General features: G+C 37.7%; 1 protein-coding gene across 1 annotated transcript in view; it reads left to right on the plus strand.

Annotated features, from left to right (window-relative positions):
- Positions 1 to 18,295, plus strand: part of LOC126100817 (uncharacterized) — a 157,193-nt gene that overhangs the window by 51,217 nt on the left and 87,681 nt on the right. Inside the window, exons 4-5 of the mRNA XM_049911448.1 lie at positions 6,824 to 7,026; positions 9,996 to 10,275. Coding sequence (XP_049767405.1) covers positions 6,824 to 7,026; positions 9,996 to 10,275 — 483 coding nt within the window. The remainder of the gene's footprint in view (positions 1 to 6,823; positions 7,027 to 9,995; positions 10,276 to 18,295) is intronic.

An 18,295-nucleotide genomic window follows, 5' to 3' on the forward strand; every position in this document is an offset into this window, starting at 1 on the left:
TTCATTCAGTTGGGAGCCCATCAATACAAGATACCCCTTCAGGTGACAGCTCACTTTCACTGTCTTCATCAATGGAAGATGAAAGTTCATTTGTCCCATTTGCGGATGTATCAACTTGCATGTGTACCTTTTCTTTCTTCAGTGGAATTACTTTATTCTCACTACTAGTCTTGTTTGGAGGAGCAGCATGATAGTCTGGCTTGGAATTACTGCCACTTTTGAACAGTGATTCATCAGATAAACTCCATTCCTCCAACCATTTTCAGATTCTCTCCCCTTGTGAATCCATTTTTCATCAAACAGCCACAAAGTCTTATTGAAATAAGCACTACGCAACGCTACGTTTGTAAACAAAGAACACGTACCGATGCAGGTAAATACTGTCTGTCATCCAGTGCTGTCACTACAAAACCAACATTACAGAACTTTTGGCACTGGCCAGTAGAATGTGGTGACCCTTTGTTTTCAATGCAGCTGTGATCGTATATGTGCCACAGGCAAATACAACTCCTTGTGTGATCAAATATGATGCACACAGTGCAAACAGAAAAACTGATGTACATCACATATAATGCACATGGCAGTGAAAGTGCCAAGATGATGATATTGTGATATTTCAGATTTTTTTAGTTATGTTTCTGTATATTTTAATTAAATTCCTATTTGTTAAAGGTAAGTTTGGTCAAAATGGGACTGTAGTAGAGAAACAAGTCAGGAATAATTTTTTAACACTGAACATTTCATGATCCCATATTTATATTTTGCCATGTGATTTAAAACAGTGCTAAGTATTTGTGGAAATATTTTAAAGATTATAAATTGTGTAATTTTTGGAAAAAAATTAAATCAAAATTTCAGTTTATATTTTGCAAAAAATTTCTTAATTAAAACCTGTCTTGTGTTGTATATCACCAGAAAGAGCATGGAATTGCAAAAAACATTTCCTTTTTTTCTGTGAAGCAGAGATATGAGGGCATTTTGAAAAGTTATGGCTCCGAATTTTTTATGTGAAAACTCTTGAAGCTGTTTAAATAAAACACACTTCATTAACATTCTATATCTTTGTCCCTCATGTCTGCATACTTATTTCTCAACATAGTTACCCTGGTGGTGAACACATTTTTCCCAAGAGACCAGTTTGTTACTGTCACTGTAGACTGTTTGACATTGTTGATGGAGCCACAAACTCACCCTTGCTCACACCTCTTCATTGGTATCAGTCTAAAGTCATCGAGGCGTTCTTTAAGATTTAGGAACAGATGAAAATTTGATGGGGCCAAGTCAGTACTGTATGGAGGACGGTCGATGTTGGTGAACAAAAGGTGTCAGATAGTTGCATATGTCTGAGTGATCTGACATGGTCATGCTGAAGGAGAGGGTGCTCCATGTGTGGACGAACTCTTTGAATTTGAAACTCGATTTCAGTATGCTGTTTCTCACGTAGCAAAATTCATGCTTTTAGTTTTGTCATACACCAACATAGTTTCATTACACACCACCATTCTGAGCCCTCTAGGGGCAGGGGGTTGCAACTTGCATAAACAAAATGGAAAGGTCAATAGAGTGATTTATCTCCCACTTTCTACTCTCTCTTTCTCATGCAACATAATATGAATCTGGCACACTCAAAATTATCCTGAGTCAAAGAAAATCATTCGCAAGTAATCAACAGGAGTCATACCACACAATATCCACCAGTGCATCGATGCAATACAGCTACATCCAAACGTATATATACAACTACAGAAATCTGTAATTATTGATACATGTTCAATTACCCGAAAGTTCCTAAATGCAATGTAACATATACCGTACAAATAAAAGGAAGTCACGCTTGATCAAGGTCCGCGTCACTTTCCATTTTTAACCAGACATAACGTCTGAGAAAGGAAAGAAATAATAATAATAATTATTATAATAAACCCCGTGGAGGCCCGGGAAAAGAATAGGCCTCCGGTATGTTCTGCCAGTCATAAAAGGCGACGAAAAGAACAAACCACTAATAGGGCTAACCCCCTTTTAATGTGATCAGTTGGTTCAGGACAGAACTAATGAAGCCTCGGACAAGTGCTGTCATGGTCGGGGACTACGCTTGAACCCTATGCCTGTCCACAATGGTAACAACACTGCTAGTCACATGGGAAATGATTTAAATCCAAATAGAGGTGTTTTGCAGGATATGCTTCCTGCAACCACCCTAGAAGGAAAACAAAGACAGAGGATGAGATGGTCAGATGAAGTTAACTGACACTTCGTATTCTGTTATTACCAAGCAACAAACTTAGGAACCATCACAACTGGATACAGATCACAAGTATACACAACATTTATTACCAGATACCCAGAATTAAAATTTTTAACAGAACAACGACTGGCTGATCAGATCCGTGTAATAATCAAAAATAACAGGATACCCCAGTCAGAATTAGAAAACATCAAACAACAAGTACAACAAATACTGGAGCAAAATAATATGCATTCAGAAGAAGAAAATACAGTAATGGACTCAAACATCCCAGAGCAAACAAACAAAGACCAACACACATCAATTAAACAATCAGAGGAAAACGAAATCTTAAGACAGGTAAGGTTAGGTAAAATCTCACAACAAGAAGTGATAGAGCAATTAGATGAAAAGAAGCAGAAATTACAAGCATTAGCCAAACGACTTAGAAGATACAAAAAAAGTGAAAATAGAAGGAAACAAAACCAAACATTCAACACAAACCAAAAGAAAATTTACCAGACAATAGATAACACACACATTAAAATAGACAATCTACCAAACATAACAGACATGGAACACTTCTGGAGCAACATATGGTCAAACCCAGTACAACATAACAGGCATGCACAGTGGATACAAGCAGAAACAGAAACATACAAGATGATACCACAAATGCCTGAAGTGATAATTTTGTGACATGAAGTCACCAGAGCAATTAATTCTACTCACAATTGGAAAGCCCCTGGAAAAGATAAAATAGCAAATTTCTGGCTAAAGTAGTTCACCTCAACACATTCACATCTAACTAAATTATTTAACAGTTATATTGCAGCACCATACACATTCCCTGATACTTACACATGGAATAACTTATCTGAAACCTAAAGATCAAGCAGACACAGCAATCCCAGCTAAATATCGCCCCATAACATGCCTACCAACAATATACAAATTATTAACTGCAGTCATTACACAGAAGTTAATGACACATACAACCCAGAACAAAATTATAAATGAAGAACAAAAAGGCTGTTGCAAAGGAGCACAAGGATGTAAAGAGCAACTGATAATAGATGCAGAGGTGACATATCAAGCTAAAACTAAACAAAGGTCGCCACACTATGCATACATTGATTACCAAAAAGCTTTTGATAGTGTACCCCACTCATGGTTACTACAAATATTGGAAATATACAAAGTAGATCCTAAATTGATACAGTTCCTAAACATAGTAATGAAAAATTGGAAAACCACACTTAATATCCAAACAGATTCAAATAATATCACATCACAGCCAATACAGATTAAGCGTGGAATATACCAAGGAGACTCATTAAGTCCTTTCTGGTTCTGCCTTGCTCTGGATCCGCTATCCAACATGCTAAATAATACAAATTATGGATATAATATTACTGGAACATACCAACACAAAATCACACATTTGCTGTACATGGATGATCTAAAACTACTGGCAGCACAAATCAACAACTCACCCAATTACTAAAGATAACAGAAGTATTCAGCAATGATATAAATATGGCTTTTGGAACAGACAAATGTAAGAAAAATAGCATAGTCAAGGGAAAATACACTAAACAAGAAGATTACATATTGGATAACCACAGCGACTGCATAGAAGCGATGGAAAAAACAGATGCCTACAAATATCTAGGATACATACAAAAAATAGGAATAGATTATACAAATATTAATGAAGAACTAAAAGGAAATATAGACAAAGACTAACAAAAATACTGAAAACAGAATTGACAGCAAGAAACAAGACAAAAGCTATAAATACTTATGCTATACCAATATTGACCTACTCATTTGGAGTAGTGAAATGGAGTAATACAGACCTAGAAGCACTCAATATACTTCCACGATCACAATGCCACAAATATAGAATACATCACATACATTCAGCAACAGAAAGATTCACATTAAGCAGAAAGGGAGGAGGAAGGGGATTTATCGACAAAAAAAAACCTACATTATGGACAGGTAGACAATTTAAGAAAATTCTTTATAGAATGAGCAGAAACTAGCAAAATACACGAAGCAATCACTCATATAAATACATCAGCTACACCATTGCAATTTCATAACCACTTCTACAACCCTTTAGATCACAACATCAACAGATACGAAGAAAGTAAACTGGAAAAAGAAAACACTACATGGCAAGCACCCGTATCATCTAACACAGCCACACATCGATCAAGACGCATCAAACACATGGCTAAGAAAAGGCAATATATACAGTGAGATGGAAGGATTCATGATTGCAATACAGGATCAAACAATAAACATCAGATATTACAGCAAGCATATTATTAAAGATCCCAATACCACAACAGATAAATGCAGACTTTGCAAACAACAAATAGAAACAGTAGATCACATCCCAAGCAGATGTACAATACTAGCAAATACAGAATACCCCAGAAGACATGACAATGTAGCAAAAATAATACAACAACAACTTGCCATACAACATAAACTAATAAAACAACACGTTTCCACATACAAGTATGCACCACAAAATGTACTGGAGAATGATGAATACAAATTATACTGGAACAGAACCATAAAACACCACCACATAACAAACCTGACATCATACTCACCAATAAAAAGAAGAAATTAACACAACTAATCGAAATATCCATACCCAATACAACAAATAAACAGAAGAAAACAGGAGAAAAAATTGAAAAATACATCCCACTGGCTGAGGAAGTCAAGGACATATGGCATCAGGATACAGCTGACATTATACCAATTATACTATTGACTACAGGAGTCATACCAAACAATATTCACCAGTACATCAACGCAATACAGCTACAGCCAAACGATACATACAACTACAGAAATCTGTAATTATTGATACGTGTTCAACTACCTGAAAGTTCCTAAATGCAATGTAACATATACCGTACAGTTAAAAGGATGTCACGCTTGATCAAGGTCCGCATCACTTTCCATTTTTAACCAGACATAACGTCTGAGAAAGGAAAGAGTAATAATAATAATAATAATAATAATAATAATAATAATAATAGACAAAGACTAACAAAAATACTGAAAACAGAATTGACAGCAAGAAACAAGTCAAAAGCTATAAATACTTATGCTATACCAGTATTGACCTACTCATTTGGAGTAGTGAAATGGAGTGACACAGACCTAGAAGCACTCAATACACTTACACGATCACAATGCCACAAATATAGAATACATCACATACATTCAGCAACAGAAAGATTCACATTAAGCAGAAAGGAAGGTGGAAGGGGATTTATAGATATAAAAAACCTACATTATGGACAGGTAGACAATTTAAGAAAATTCTTTCTAGAACGAGCAGAAACTAGCAAAATACACAAAGCAATCACTCATATAAATACATCAGCTACACCATTGCAATTTCATAACCACTTCTACAACCCTTTAGATCACATAACATCAACAGATACAAAGAAAGTAAATTGGAAAAAGAAAACGCTACACGGCAAGCACCCGTATCATCTAACACAGCCACACATAGATCAAGACGCATCCAACACATGGCTAAGAAACGGCAATATATACAGTGAGACGGAAGGATTCATGATCGCAATACAGGATCAAACAATAAACACCAGATATTACAGCAAGCATATTATTAAAGATCCCAATACCACAACAGATAAATGCAGACTTTGCAAACAACAAATAGAAACAGTAGATCACATCACAAGCGGATGTACAATACTAGCAAATACAGAATACCCCAGAAGACATGACAATGTAGCAAAAATAATACATCAACAACTTGCCATAAAACATAAACTAATAAAACAACACGTTCCCACATACAAGTACACACCACAAAATGTACTGGAAAATGATGAATACAAATTATACTGGAACAGAACGATTATAAAAGATAAAACAACACCACATAACAAGCCTGACATCATACTCACCAATAAAAAGAAGAAATTAACACAACTAATTGAAATATCCATACCCAACACAACAAATATACAGAAGAAAACAGGAGAAAAAATTGAAAAATACATCCAACTGGCTGAGGAAGTCAAGGACATGTGGCATCAGGATAAAGTTGACATTATCCCAATTATACTATCAACTACAGGAGTCATACCTCACAATATCCACCAGTACATCAATGCAATACAGCTACATCCAAACATATATATACAACTACAAAAATCTGTAATTATTGATACATGTTCAATTACCCGAAAGTTCCTACATGCAATATAACATATACCATACAGTTACAAGGAAGTCACGCTTGACCGAGGTCCGCGTCACGTTCCATTTTTAACCAGACTTAAGTCTGAGAAAAAAAAAGTCAAAAAGATAATAATAATAATAATAATAATAATAATAATAATAATAATAATAATAATTATTATTATTATTATTATTATTATTATTATTATTATTTAAAATTATTATTATCATTATTTAATATTAATATTATTCAACGAATGCTAATAGAACAATGTGTTGTCATGAACTTTTACAGAAATAGTAAAGCTACAAGTTTTATCACTATCTCTTTCCTTATGGGCACAGGTACTGAAGCTGCTAACAGAATGTGACAGTGTATCAGGAGGAATACCTGATGGAGATATACTTTATTTTGTGACAGTGGCATTCATGAGTATAAAAGAAGTTCTCAGAACCAGAGACACATTTCTACTGAGACTGATATTAGATTTCTTCGCTGATGTTAACTCCATTACCCACACACGGCAAGTTCTTCTTTCATATACAAGGTGATTTTATTGGTTTTCTTTGAGTTGTATATTTGACAGTGGCAAAGATTGCATGAATAAATTATCAGTTAATCTTCTTTGTACCTGTCTAAATGAGTATGAAAATAATTTGTTTTATCAGTGAAAATAAAAATATCTACTCACTAAGCTGCAGCAAGAGAAATCGTGTATTAAGGTTTAGCAAATGTGCAAGTGTTCAGAGGCTCCTTATTCTATCCCTCCACTTATACCACATACAATGCACGTAGCTTTCCGCTCTTATTAACTCTTGCTCTTGTTTTGTCTCTTTTATGGTAGCTGGATTGAGGACACTAGGTTATTGTTGTACTTAGTTGGTTTGGGGTGATATCCACCTACTAATCAACAATTGCATATTTTATTGTAGTCATCTATAACTAAACTGAAACTATACATGAATGCATCATACAAGTAGATATACATATTTAACCATCATCATCAAATGTAACTTAATATTGATGTCTGTATCTTTGAAAAATTACCAGTAATATAAATCCTTATAGCATTGATGGATGTCAGCAACGGAAAATTCAGCTGGTTCAACTTTTCATATAATTTTGTTTGCCATGTCTGGTATTTAGTTCGTACTAAAATGACATGATTTAACACAGTTTCATCTTCACTGTCTTGACTGCACATTGGGGAATCAACAGCTTTGTTATAAAGGTGATTGGAGTAACATCCATGTCTTAATCAGTTTCTTATAATGGAGCTTGAGTCCCATTTGCTCATTCTGGCTCTGTTAAATGACAGTTTTCTTGACAGTTCGTGTTGAACATGAACAAAAAATCTCCTTATGTTCCTTTGGGTAACTATCCAGTCCTTGCCAAATTTTTCCTGTGCTTGGTGGTGTTTTTTCCATACAAAATAACTAAGGGATATGGAACATGAAGTGTTGAATATGGAAACATGCTGTTTGACGTTAGCATGAGAGGTTAAGTTAAATGTGGCTCATCTAATGTGCTTCTGATGATGAATGTGTGATTAAAAGACAGAGAATGTCAGCCAAGTGTGTGTAGTGTAAGGCTGATCTCCGTTCGGCTGAAAATAAGATATTGGAATACTTAAAGCAGTTTTTTTATATAAATTCTACACTTTTGCATTACTTCTCTGTATAATTATAATGCAGATTTAAGCATTTATCATACATCATATCAAGTTGACCTGTTCACTCTGCATAAAATTGTGCCATCTGAAATTCTAGCCAGTTTGTGACAGTATCTTGAAATTTTTTCATGTCCATTATGAGGTCAAAATCGCTTGAAGCCAAGACTGGACTGTAGGGCGAATGTTAAAAACTGGGAATTTTGAACTGATACAACCAATTTTTGTGTTTGCTGGGCAGATTGAGGTCAAGTGCATGTTGTGCAGAAACATGACTTTAGTAGTGAAGATGGCATATTGTAATGGTAGGCAATGAAAACCTTGTCACTCCATTTGTCTGTGAAAATTATATGATTCTAGTTACCAGTGACTCCATTATGAAAGAGGGACATGGAAATGCATGGATTTCTCTACTCTGTCAATAACTAGGCTTCTGCTATATAGTTACAGAGGTTGAAACATTATAGTATCACTTTATATATAGTTTATAAGAAACTATTTTTATTTCTCCTGTAAAATTTAACAAAATGCAGTCATGGGGTTTTCATAGCCTACCATCGATTGCTTGTTTTGAATGGCTCTTTCCAGTTTTTGTTAATTTCTCACAGTAGGTTTCAAAATAGATTGTCCTTCCACATTCCATAAAATCTGCAAACAGTATTCTCTTAGTATTCCAAAAAATAACGTTCATAACATATTTGGCTGAGAGACCTTGGTGTGCTTTATTTTTGGTTTCTTGGCCAAGGTAGTTGATCTTATACATTGAGTGCTGTTTCGTTACTTTGTTACCGTAAGAAACCAATGTTTTGAACAGGAAACAATTATGTTAATGTGCCTTCTCCTTCCACTTCCTAATGAAAAGAAAAATCCAAAGAAAGTCATATGTAGCTTTTTGTAGTTCTCATAAGAGTTTCGGAACACAACAAGCAGAGAACTTGTGGTATCATAATTTTATAATCATGATCTCACCATAAAGACCCTGATAACTCTGTGGAAACTTGTCTGACAGTTGAGATATTGTGAAATGCCTGTTTTCACAATTTTTTGTTAATTTTGTGTACCAGTTCATCGCTGCCTATGGATGGGTTGCCGTTGCTGTCATTATAAAGAACATTTATCTTTTCACTCTTAAAACATCAACCACTGATGCACAGTACCACCACTCATCACATTTGCAGACATGTCAGGTAATATGATTTGTCCATAGTTATAATGATTTCTGGACTAAAATTACGGTGGTAAGATAACCCTTGCCAAAATTACGGAATTTGCTATTTAATTTATTTTAGTAGTTTGACATCACCATGTTTTTCGTTGCATCATTTTGTGAACCCAGAAAGTGCAGTTTTTATTGCTGTGAAAATTCCTTTCACTGTGCTTACCAATTGTACAATGTTTTTAACTGTTTTGTATTTTGAAAAACGTAACTTCGAGACGTAATTTTTAAACAGCGAGTACTCTTTCTTGTCTTTCTTACTAGGGAGTTAAAGGCCTAACAGTTATTTACTGATAACTCCTATTACTCAAAGTATGTGCAGATTTGGGCTCATTTATGTACAATCTCCCAAGAATGTGTTCATAGTTGAAATCAAAAGTAATTAAAATTTCACCTGAATTAGTAGCTGAGAGGATTAACAAACCACATTTGTAAACACACTAAATGACACCATACAATACATATTACCTCTAACTCCTTTCGTTGTGAGCCTCAAAAAGCTGCTGTTGCGATAAATAACTGTTGTAAGCCAAAATTATTCCATCAAAATTTTTGTTTATGATAAGTTTTACCCACAGCTTTACACATTGCATGAAGTAGGAAGAAAACTATAACATGTATACTGTTTCAGCTTTAAGGATGGCGTGGAGAAGCTGTTAGATCAGCACTGCCAGTCAGATCCACATGAAGAGCTTGGCATGCTGCTGGAATTCTTGCAGACTTTAATCTTAATCCGTATAGAAGACCTCATGCCACTGTATAGCCGCATTTTACAGTTGGCGCTGTGCTCTATTCCATGTTCTGCTGTTGCAGCCCCGGCACTCTCACTTGCTCAAGCTATACTCAGTACCAGCACCAATACCTCCGGAGAGAGTGGAAGTTTAATAGGACAATTCAGTGGGAGTCTTTCTGTAAGTTTGATTTCCCCCTGTAAAAAATTGTAGAGTTTTGGAAAAAGGGGCAGATGAAAGCATATCTAGTATGGAGGAAGTTGTCATAAAATGTGTCAGAGAGAGAATGAATATGAATATATGGAAAGAATTGTCACAGAAACTGCTGTATAACAAGTAGGTTACCATTCAAACAATGGAAAATCAAGGATGGAATAATGAGAAGCAACACTTCACCATCCAGTACCCATGCCCTGCTATCCTTCTCCCTCACCACCCCAACCTCCTCCTTACCCTCCCCCCCCCCCCTTTCAAAAAAAAAAAAAAAAAAAAAAACACCAGATGGATTCTCCCATCATGCACTGCTGCTCACAATTTGGCCTTGGCAGTCAGAGACTTTCGTGTTGTGTGTTAGTTCTCTAATTCTGATTAAGGCCTTTCTGACCGAAACCTTGCTTGTTCGACAGTCTTTTTGTATTGCCTATCTGCAACTCAGCATCTCCGCTATATGGTGAGTAGAAATCTATCTTTTTCACAATATTGTCAGGTAAGTTAGTAATAACAAATTCATTCACACTGTTTCTGAAATGATGGAATATGTTGCAGTTTATTGTTAAATCTCATAAAAGTGATACTGCCAACATTAATGTGCTAAGTAAACAATCACAAAACTTTTTACCATATTTGCTTTGGGACGTTAGAGTACATAGCAGGAATTAAATTACAAATTGTTGCTTATTTAATTTCTGTAAAATATTCGTCCTACTTTTTCATCATTTTGTTTCAAAGTAACTGCTGTTTGAGTCTTATTTCCAGAATTAAGGTTTTAGTTGATGTTCAGTGCAGGTTGTTTAGTGGAGAATGATCTGATTACAGCAGGTTGTATTTGTTGATGAAAACATGCTACAGAACTCGGACAAATTGTAAAATACCCACAAAACTCTAAAGGTTTTTTGCTATGTTATTACAAAAGCTCAGTCTTCACCACCAGCTGACCAGACTACATGTACACAATAATATATCACTTAATATAAGATTTTTTCATTGATAGAAGTCACTGCTGCTGTTACTCTGTTTTCAGTTCATTTACATCATGAGTTGTACATACCCTCACAAAGAAATCAGATGTGGTCATGTCTGAAGATCTTGGATGCCATGAATGTAGGGCAGTGTCTGTGTCCCATGTGCCATATTCAGTGCTGAGGCAGTTTTTCAGTGAGAAATTTTCATGAATAGTCTAGCCAGTGGGGTGGAGTTCCATCCTGTTGGAATAAGAAATTGTTGCAACCTTTCAGAAAAAATAGTGTCATCTGCTGTATTTCAGGATAACTCATTCCTGGCACTGTGTTATTCCCAGAAAAGTATGCTTCATAAACAGTTTTGTAGGAAGCGGAGCAGAGCACATCATTTTTAATAAAAATTAAGAGCATGTACACATTTATTTAAAAATGGTGACCAGTTTCCATGTACTCTAGATCATCATCAAACCATACTTGGTCCCTGCTTGCCACCTTGGAGTGTGGTCTGATGATGGTCTAAAATAGAGTAAAACTGATCACCATTTTAATATAAATGTGTATTTGTGATCAAGACTGCTTTTTAACATTTACCAAATATTGTTTGAAGATTGCCACTATTTCCAATGACGATTACAAAAATAATGAAAATACAATCGCATTAGGCAAATATCATTCCTGCTCAATGATTTTCTGAGTGTTCTGGTTCTCCCTACACACGTTATACCTGTTAACTTTAGCACTGACACGAAAATTAATTGTAATAAAAATACGTCTTATATTTTATCTAAGCGAGTATTATTAATGTCAACACATTTCCTTTTGTCATCAAACCCAAAAGCTTGCAAAAATTTTACTCACTAGTCCATAGGTCACCTTAACACTTGCCTGTCATATAGGAGATTAAAAGATGTCTGGTTGCATTGTGAGTAGGCTTCTGTGGGCTCTGGTCAAAAGTTAGCAAAATGCTCTTCACTCTTAGATCAGAAGTATGACGTTGACATGCTCCTTATCTTTGCACAGATATTCTATCTTTTTATATTGAAAAAATTGTTTTTCACCATTAGCAAAAAAAGAAAATACACCCAAAGCACCAACACTTTTGTACATAACACGAATTAAAGTACAAAATGTTGTAAATGTAATTGCCATAAAATAGCTGTCATACTTTTACATCATTTTGGGACCACAGTTACTAGCTTACACTACTTCAGCTGTTGCCAGATGCCACTGTGCTTCAAACTAAAGATCAGCAATGGAAAGACTGGCATCTAGCAGCATTTCTCTGAAACCGTGTCACACCTATTCTATCAACACACATTTCATTCCCATAATACATCATAATATAAAATGTTTTGTAATTGCACCTTAGAGCAATAGTTAATAACATAGCAAAAAAATTTAATGTTTTATATGTGTTTTACATTCTGTCCCTGTTTAATAGCAGGTGCTTATCAATGAACATAAATTGCTAAAAATTAGATCATCCCTGTTTTGTAGCACGTGCCTACCAATAAATATAAATTGTTAAATTCTTTTTGAAATATGCTATATTTTTGTAATAATATAATACCCATAACATGTCACAAGTAATATCAGCTGTCTTTATGTACTTCATAGAAGTTAATAAAAAATCAGAAATCATATTTCAAATAAATTTTTTTAAGAAAAGTTCACACACACACACACACACACACACACACACACACACACACACACACACACACACACACACACACACACTCTATCTGCATGACAGAAAAAGCAAAACTGAAACAGCATGGGTTGAGAGGGTTTGTGTCGTTATTTCAGTGATAACAAAATTGAATCAAATTCACAGCCCAGTTGTCAGTATGACGTTGCACCACCTCTGGCCTGGATGCGTGCACTGGTAAGAAGGGTGTCAGAAAGCTATGTTTTCCTGAGGCAATCTGACCTACAGCTGTTGTAACTGTTTCTTGATGTCTTGGATACTAGCACTGGGACATAATTGTTGGCTGAGTTGGTTCCACACGTTCTGTCGGGGACAGAACTGGGAGTTTTGTCTGGCCATAGGAGTACCTCAACATTACACAGGCAGTTAATAGAGGTCCATGTCATGTTTGGACAAACAATATCCTGTTGAGAAATTGCATCACAATACTTAGCGTCGGATGTAACACGGGAGGATACAGGATGCCTGACATGTTGTCGTCACATCATAATTCCCTCAATCACACTAGCCGACTCCTGAAGTCATACCTTCCCTTACATTCCCATGCAGTCCAACAACAGGCCACTGTCACATCCAAATGTGCTACAAATCTGGATACTGTGCAACTCAACCAGCAAAGTGAATGGAGACCCAGTGTTGAAATTCAGGTGCTGATAATGCTGTCTCATGTGGGAGTACAGTAATTTCATGCCCCCACAGTGATCACTCAACATCTGGTGCAGTTCCCACCCTTTGTACCAGGTCTGGTAACAATTCTAAACACAAGTAACGCTAATGTACTGGGATAGCTGTTCTACGTGTCACAGTGAATTGCAAATATAATTATTTATACATACCCACTAATGATGTGTACATGTACAAAATTACATTGACATCTGACAGTGTTTGGGGTGCTTGACTTTTTTTTGTCAGGCATTGTATATTTAAGCCATTTTCTAGTGGATGTAAAACTGACATTTCAAGTGTCAGTTATAATGGATATTTAAATACTTTATGCAAAAAGACAAGAAACCTGAATTTATTCATGTATTGTGTAAGTACAGAAAAAGAACGAGAAAAATGTAGCTTACATTGTGGTTTGGTGAAGCAACATTAAATGACTATGGAAATGAAGCAGAGCATACTAATAATACCAGTTTGTTGGACGTATGCTGCTCTGTTATTGAGAGCTTCATTTAAAAGCGCCTCACAATTTCGTAGCTACGTTCAGATGTTAGTAAACATGTTCTTATAAGCAGTCCTCATTGCATTCAAGACACACTAGTGATCTCTACATTCCCTGTGTTTCAGCTTTTGCACACACACACACACACACACACACACACACACACACACACACACACACACTAGAAAATGTAACATTCAGCTTGACCTTGATGCACCATACACTGCAACTATTTTAAAATTTTATTTAATCTAAACTACTTCTTTTAGTTTTTCATTGGTAAAGCATGAAATTTAAAATTTGAATATTTCAAAATATAACTCCTTTTATAGTAAAGCATATCAACAATTTTAATGCACGATTTCTTACGAAGAAAACACACCCATTTTCGTACAATAATCCTGGGGAATTTACTTTTATATATATCTGACTTTTGTGATCATTTAACATTGCTTTGCCACAGAACAGTGTAGGGACAAAAAGGGGCAAAATTTTAGCTGTAAATATTGCCAGTAAATATATTCTGAGCTCTGCATCCAGATGTCTTCTAAATGTGTTTCATCGAAGTGGAGGAGATGTTGAACAGCAGACAGGCATGTATAAAAGGAGACAGTTTTTTTATTTTTTTTAACATCAGATAAACACACAAATACTCTCTCTCTCTCTCTCTCTCTCTCTCTCTCTCTCTCTCTCTCTCTCACACACACACACACACACACACACACACACACACACACACACACACACACACACGGTCACAATCACGGCCTCTATTTCCAACCAATAGCTCAATTCAATACATATTATCAATATTAGGAATAAGAACAATCTACATAGACCTAAAATCACTTACCTTGGTCCAAAAACGTGTCAGATATTCAGAAACGCGCATTTGCAGTAAATTGCCTGCAACCATTAAAAACTTGGTTCCAGATAAGGCAAAGTTTAATCATGGTTTCAGACACTTTTCAATAGGCAACTCCTGCTTCATAGACGAAAATCTTAACAGGGACTGTTAGACCGGCTTACGTAAAAATGTCTATTAGATTTCAGTTTTGACAGCACTCTGTCGTGACAGTCAAGATCGGTGTGTGATAAATTTATTAAAAATGCATAACTATTTTTCAAAAAATAGAAAATCCAGGACGGAATGTAACAATATTGTGAGAGGGAAAGTTGCTACTCATATAGTGGAGATTCTGGGTCACAGATAGACACAGCAAAAAGATTTTCACACTTAAAGCTTTCAGCCAATGGCCTATGTCAACAATAGACACACACATGCGTGCACGCGCATGCGCGCGACACACACACACACACACACACACACACACACACACACACACACACACACACCACCAACAACAACAACAACAAATGCAACTCACACACACGACTGCAATCTCAGGCAACTGAAACCACACTGCGAACAGCAGCACCAGTGCATGATGGGAGTGGTGACTGGGTGGGGGAAAGGAGGCGACTGGAGCAGAGAGGGGGAGGGATGATAGGTAGGGATGGCAGGCAGTGAAGTGCTGCAGGTTGGGTGGCAGGCAAGAGTGGGGATGGGGAGGGGGGGGGGGGGGAAGTAGTGGAAAAGGAAAGAAATAAATAAAAAGTAAAATAAAAAATACTGGATGTGGTGGTTGAATGACAGTTGTGTAGTGCTGGAGTGGGAGCAGGGAAGGGGCTGGATGGGTGAGGACAACTACTATCGAAGGTTGAGGCCTGGAGGGTCACGGGAACGTAGGCTGTATTGCAGGGAAAGTTCCCACCTATGCAGATCATAAAAGCTGGTGTTGTTGGGAAGGATCCACATGGCACAGGCTGTGAAGCAGTCATTGAAATGAAGGATGTCATGTTTGGCAGCGTGTTCGGCAACATGGTGGTCCACTTGTTTCCTGGCCACAGTTTGTCGGTGGCCATTCATGTTGACAGACAGCTTGTTGGGTGTCATGCTTACATAGAATGCACCACAGTGGCTGCAGCTTAGCTTGTAGACCACATACTGGTTTCACAGGTAGCCCTGCCTTTGATGGGACAGGTGATATTAGTGACTGGACTGGACTTGAGTATGTGGTGGTGGGAGGATGTATGGGATGGGCCTTGCATCTAGGTCCATTACAGAGGTATGAGCCATGAGGTAAGGGATTGGGAGCAGGGGTTGTGTAAGGATGGATGAGTATTTTGTGTAAGTTCGGTGGACAGTGCAATACCACTGTGGGAGGGGTGGCAAGGATAAGGGCAGGACATTTCTCATTTCAGGGTACAACGAGAGATAATCAAAACCCTGGTGGAGAAAGTGATTCAGTTGCTGCAGTCCTGGGTGGTACTGAGTTACGAGGGGAATGCTCCTCTGTGGCAGAACGGTGGCTCTTTGGGATGTGGTGGAACACTGGGAAGATAAGACATGGGAGATTTGTTTTTGTACAAGGTTGGGAGGATAATTGTTGTCAGTGAAGGCTTCAGGGAGATCCTCGGTATATTTAGAGAGGGGCTGCTCGTCACTGCAGATGTGATGACCAGGCTAGGCTGGATGACGGCTAGGCTGTACGGAAGGGACTTCTTGGTATGGAATGGGTGGCAGCTGTCGAAGTGGAGGTATTGCTGGTGGTTAGTAGGGTTGATATTGACAGAAGTACTGATGTAGCCATCTTCAAGGTGGAGGTCAACATCTGGGAAGGTGGCTTGTTGGGTTGAGTAGGACCAGGTGAAACAAACGGGGGAGAAGTTGTTGAGATTCTGGAGGAATGTTGATAGCAAAGATGTCATCAGTGAATCTGAACCGGGTGAGGGGTTTAGTATTCTCGGTGTTTAGGAAGGATTCCTCTAGATGGCCCATGAATACGTTGGCATAGGATGGTGCCATGCGGGTGCCCATAGCCGTACCCCGGATTTATCTGTAGGTGATGCCTTCAAAGCAGAAGTAATTGTGGGTGAGGATATAGTTGGTCATGGAGACTAGGAAGGAGGTTATTTGTTTGGAATCTATCAGGTGTTGTGAAAGGTAGTGTTCAATAGCATCAAGGCCATAGACATTAGGGATGTTAGTGTAAAGGGAGGTGGCATCAATAGTGATGAGCAGGGCACCATGTGGTAAAGGGACAGGAACTGTGGAGAGTCGGTGGAGGAAATGGTTGGTATCTTTTATATAGGAGGGTAGGTTCCGGGTAATACGTTGAAGGTGTTGGTCTACAAGAGCAGAGATTCTCTCAGTGGGGGCACAGTAACCAGCCACAATGGGACATTCTGGTTGGTTAGGTGTATGGACGTAAGAAGCATGTAGAAGGTTGGAGTGCGGGGAGTGGTAGGGGAGAGTAGAGAGATGGACTCCGGGGATAGTTTCTGGGATGGGCCTAAGGATTTGAGTAGTGACTGGAGATCCTGTTGGATTACTGGAATGGGGTCACTGTGGCAAGGTTTGTAGGTGGAAGTATCCGCCAGCTGGCAGAGTCCTTCCGCCGTGTAATCCTTGCAGTTCAGAATGACAGTGGTGGAGCCTTTGCCTGCAGGTAGTATTATAATGTTGGGAACAGTTTTCAGATCAGATGGTGGTCTGCAGTTCTTTCTGCAGATTTAAGGTTGTTCTACATGTTGAGGGATTTTGGGAATGATGGTGAGGCAAGGTTTGAGGTTAAGAAATTCTGGAATGTTAACAGGGGGTGGCTTGGGGGCAGTGGGGGTGGATCACAGTTGGATGGAGGAGTAAACTGAGTTGGACAAGGTTCAGTATTGGTCTTTGGTTGAGTCTGAGTGGTAGGGTTGGTGACAAAAGTGTTTCCACTGTATGGACTGGGAGGAGGAGAGGTGGTGTCAATATTTTTTTGGAATAAATATCGCTATTTTATTAACAGCCCTAGTGTGGAGGTTGAGAGATAGAGGTGCAGGGATGGGGAAGATGATGTAGTGCTGCCTGTGGTAGAGTGGAAGTGTGCAGGGACATGTCATAGATAGGATGATGGGCTGTTAGGTACAGAATCTGGAGAAATGTGGTTTTTGTGTGTGCGTGAGTGGGGGGGGGGGGGGGTAGAGATATGGCTAGGACCATGCAGGATGCAGGTGAGCTGTGGTGACAGAAGGCATGTGTGAGGCTGCAAAAGGACTACAGAAGGGGATAAAAACAGGGGGATGATGGGGACTTGTGAA

Source organism: Schistocerca cancellata, chromosome 9 (assembly GCF_023864275.1).
Source record: "Schistocerca cancellata isolate TAMUIC-IGC-003103 chromosome 9, iqSchCanc2.1, whole genome shotgun sequence".
NCBI lineage: Eukaryota > Metazoa > Arthropoda > Insecta > Orthoptera > Acrididae > Schistocerca > Schistocerca cancellata.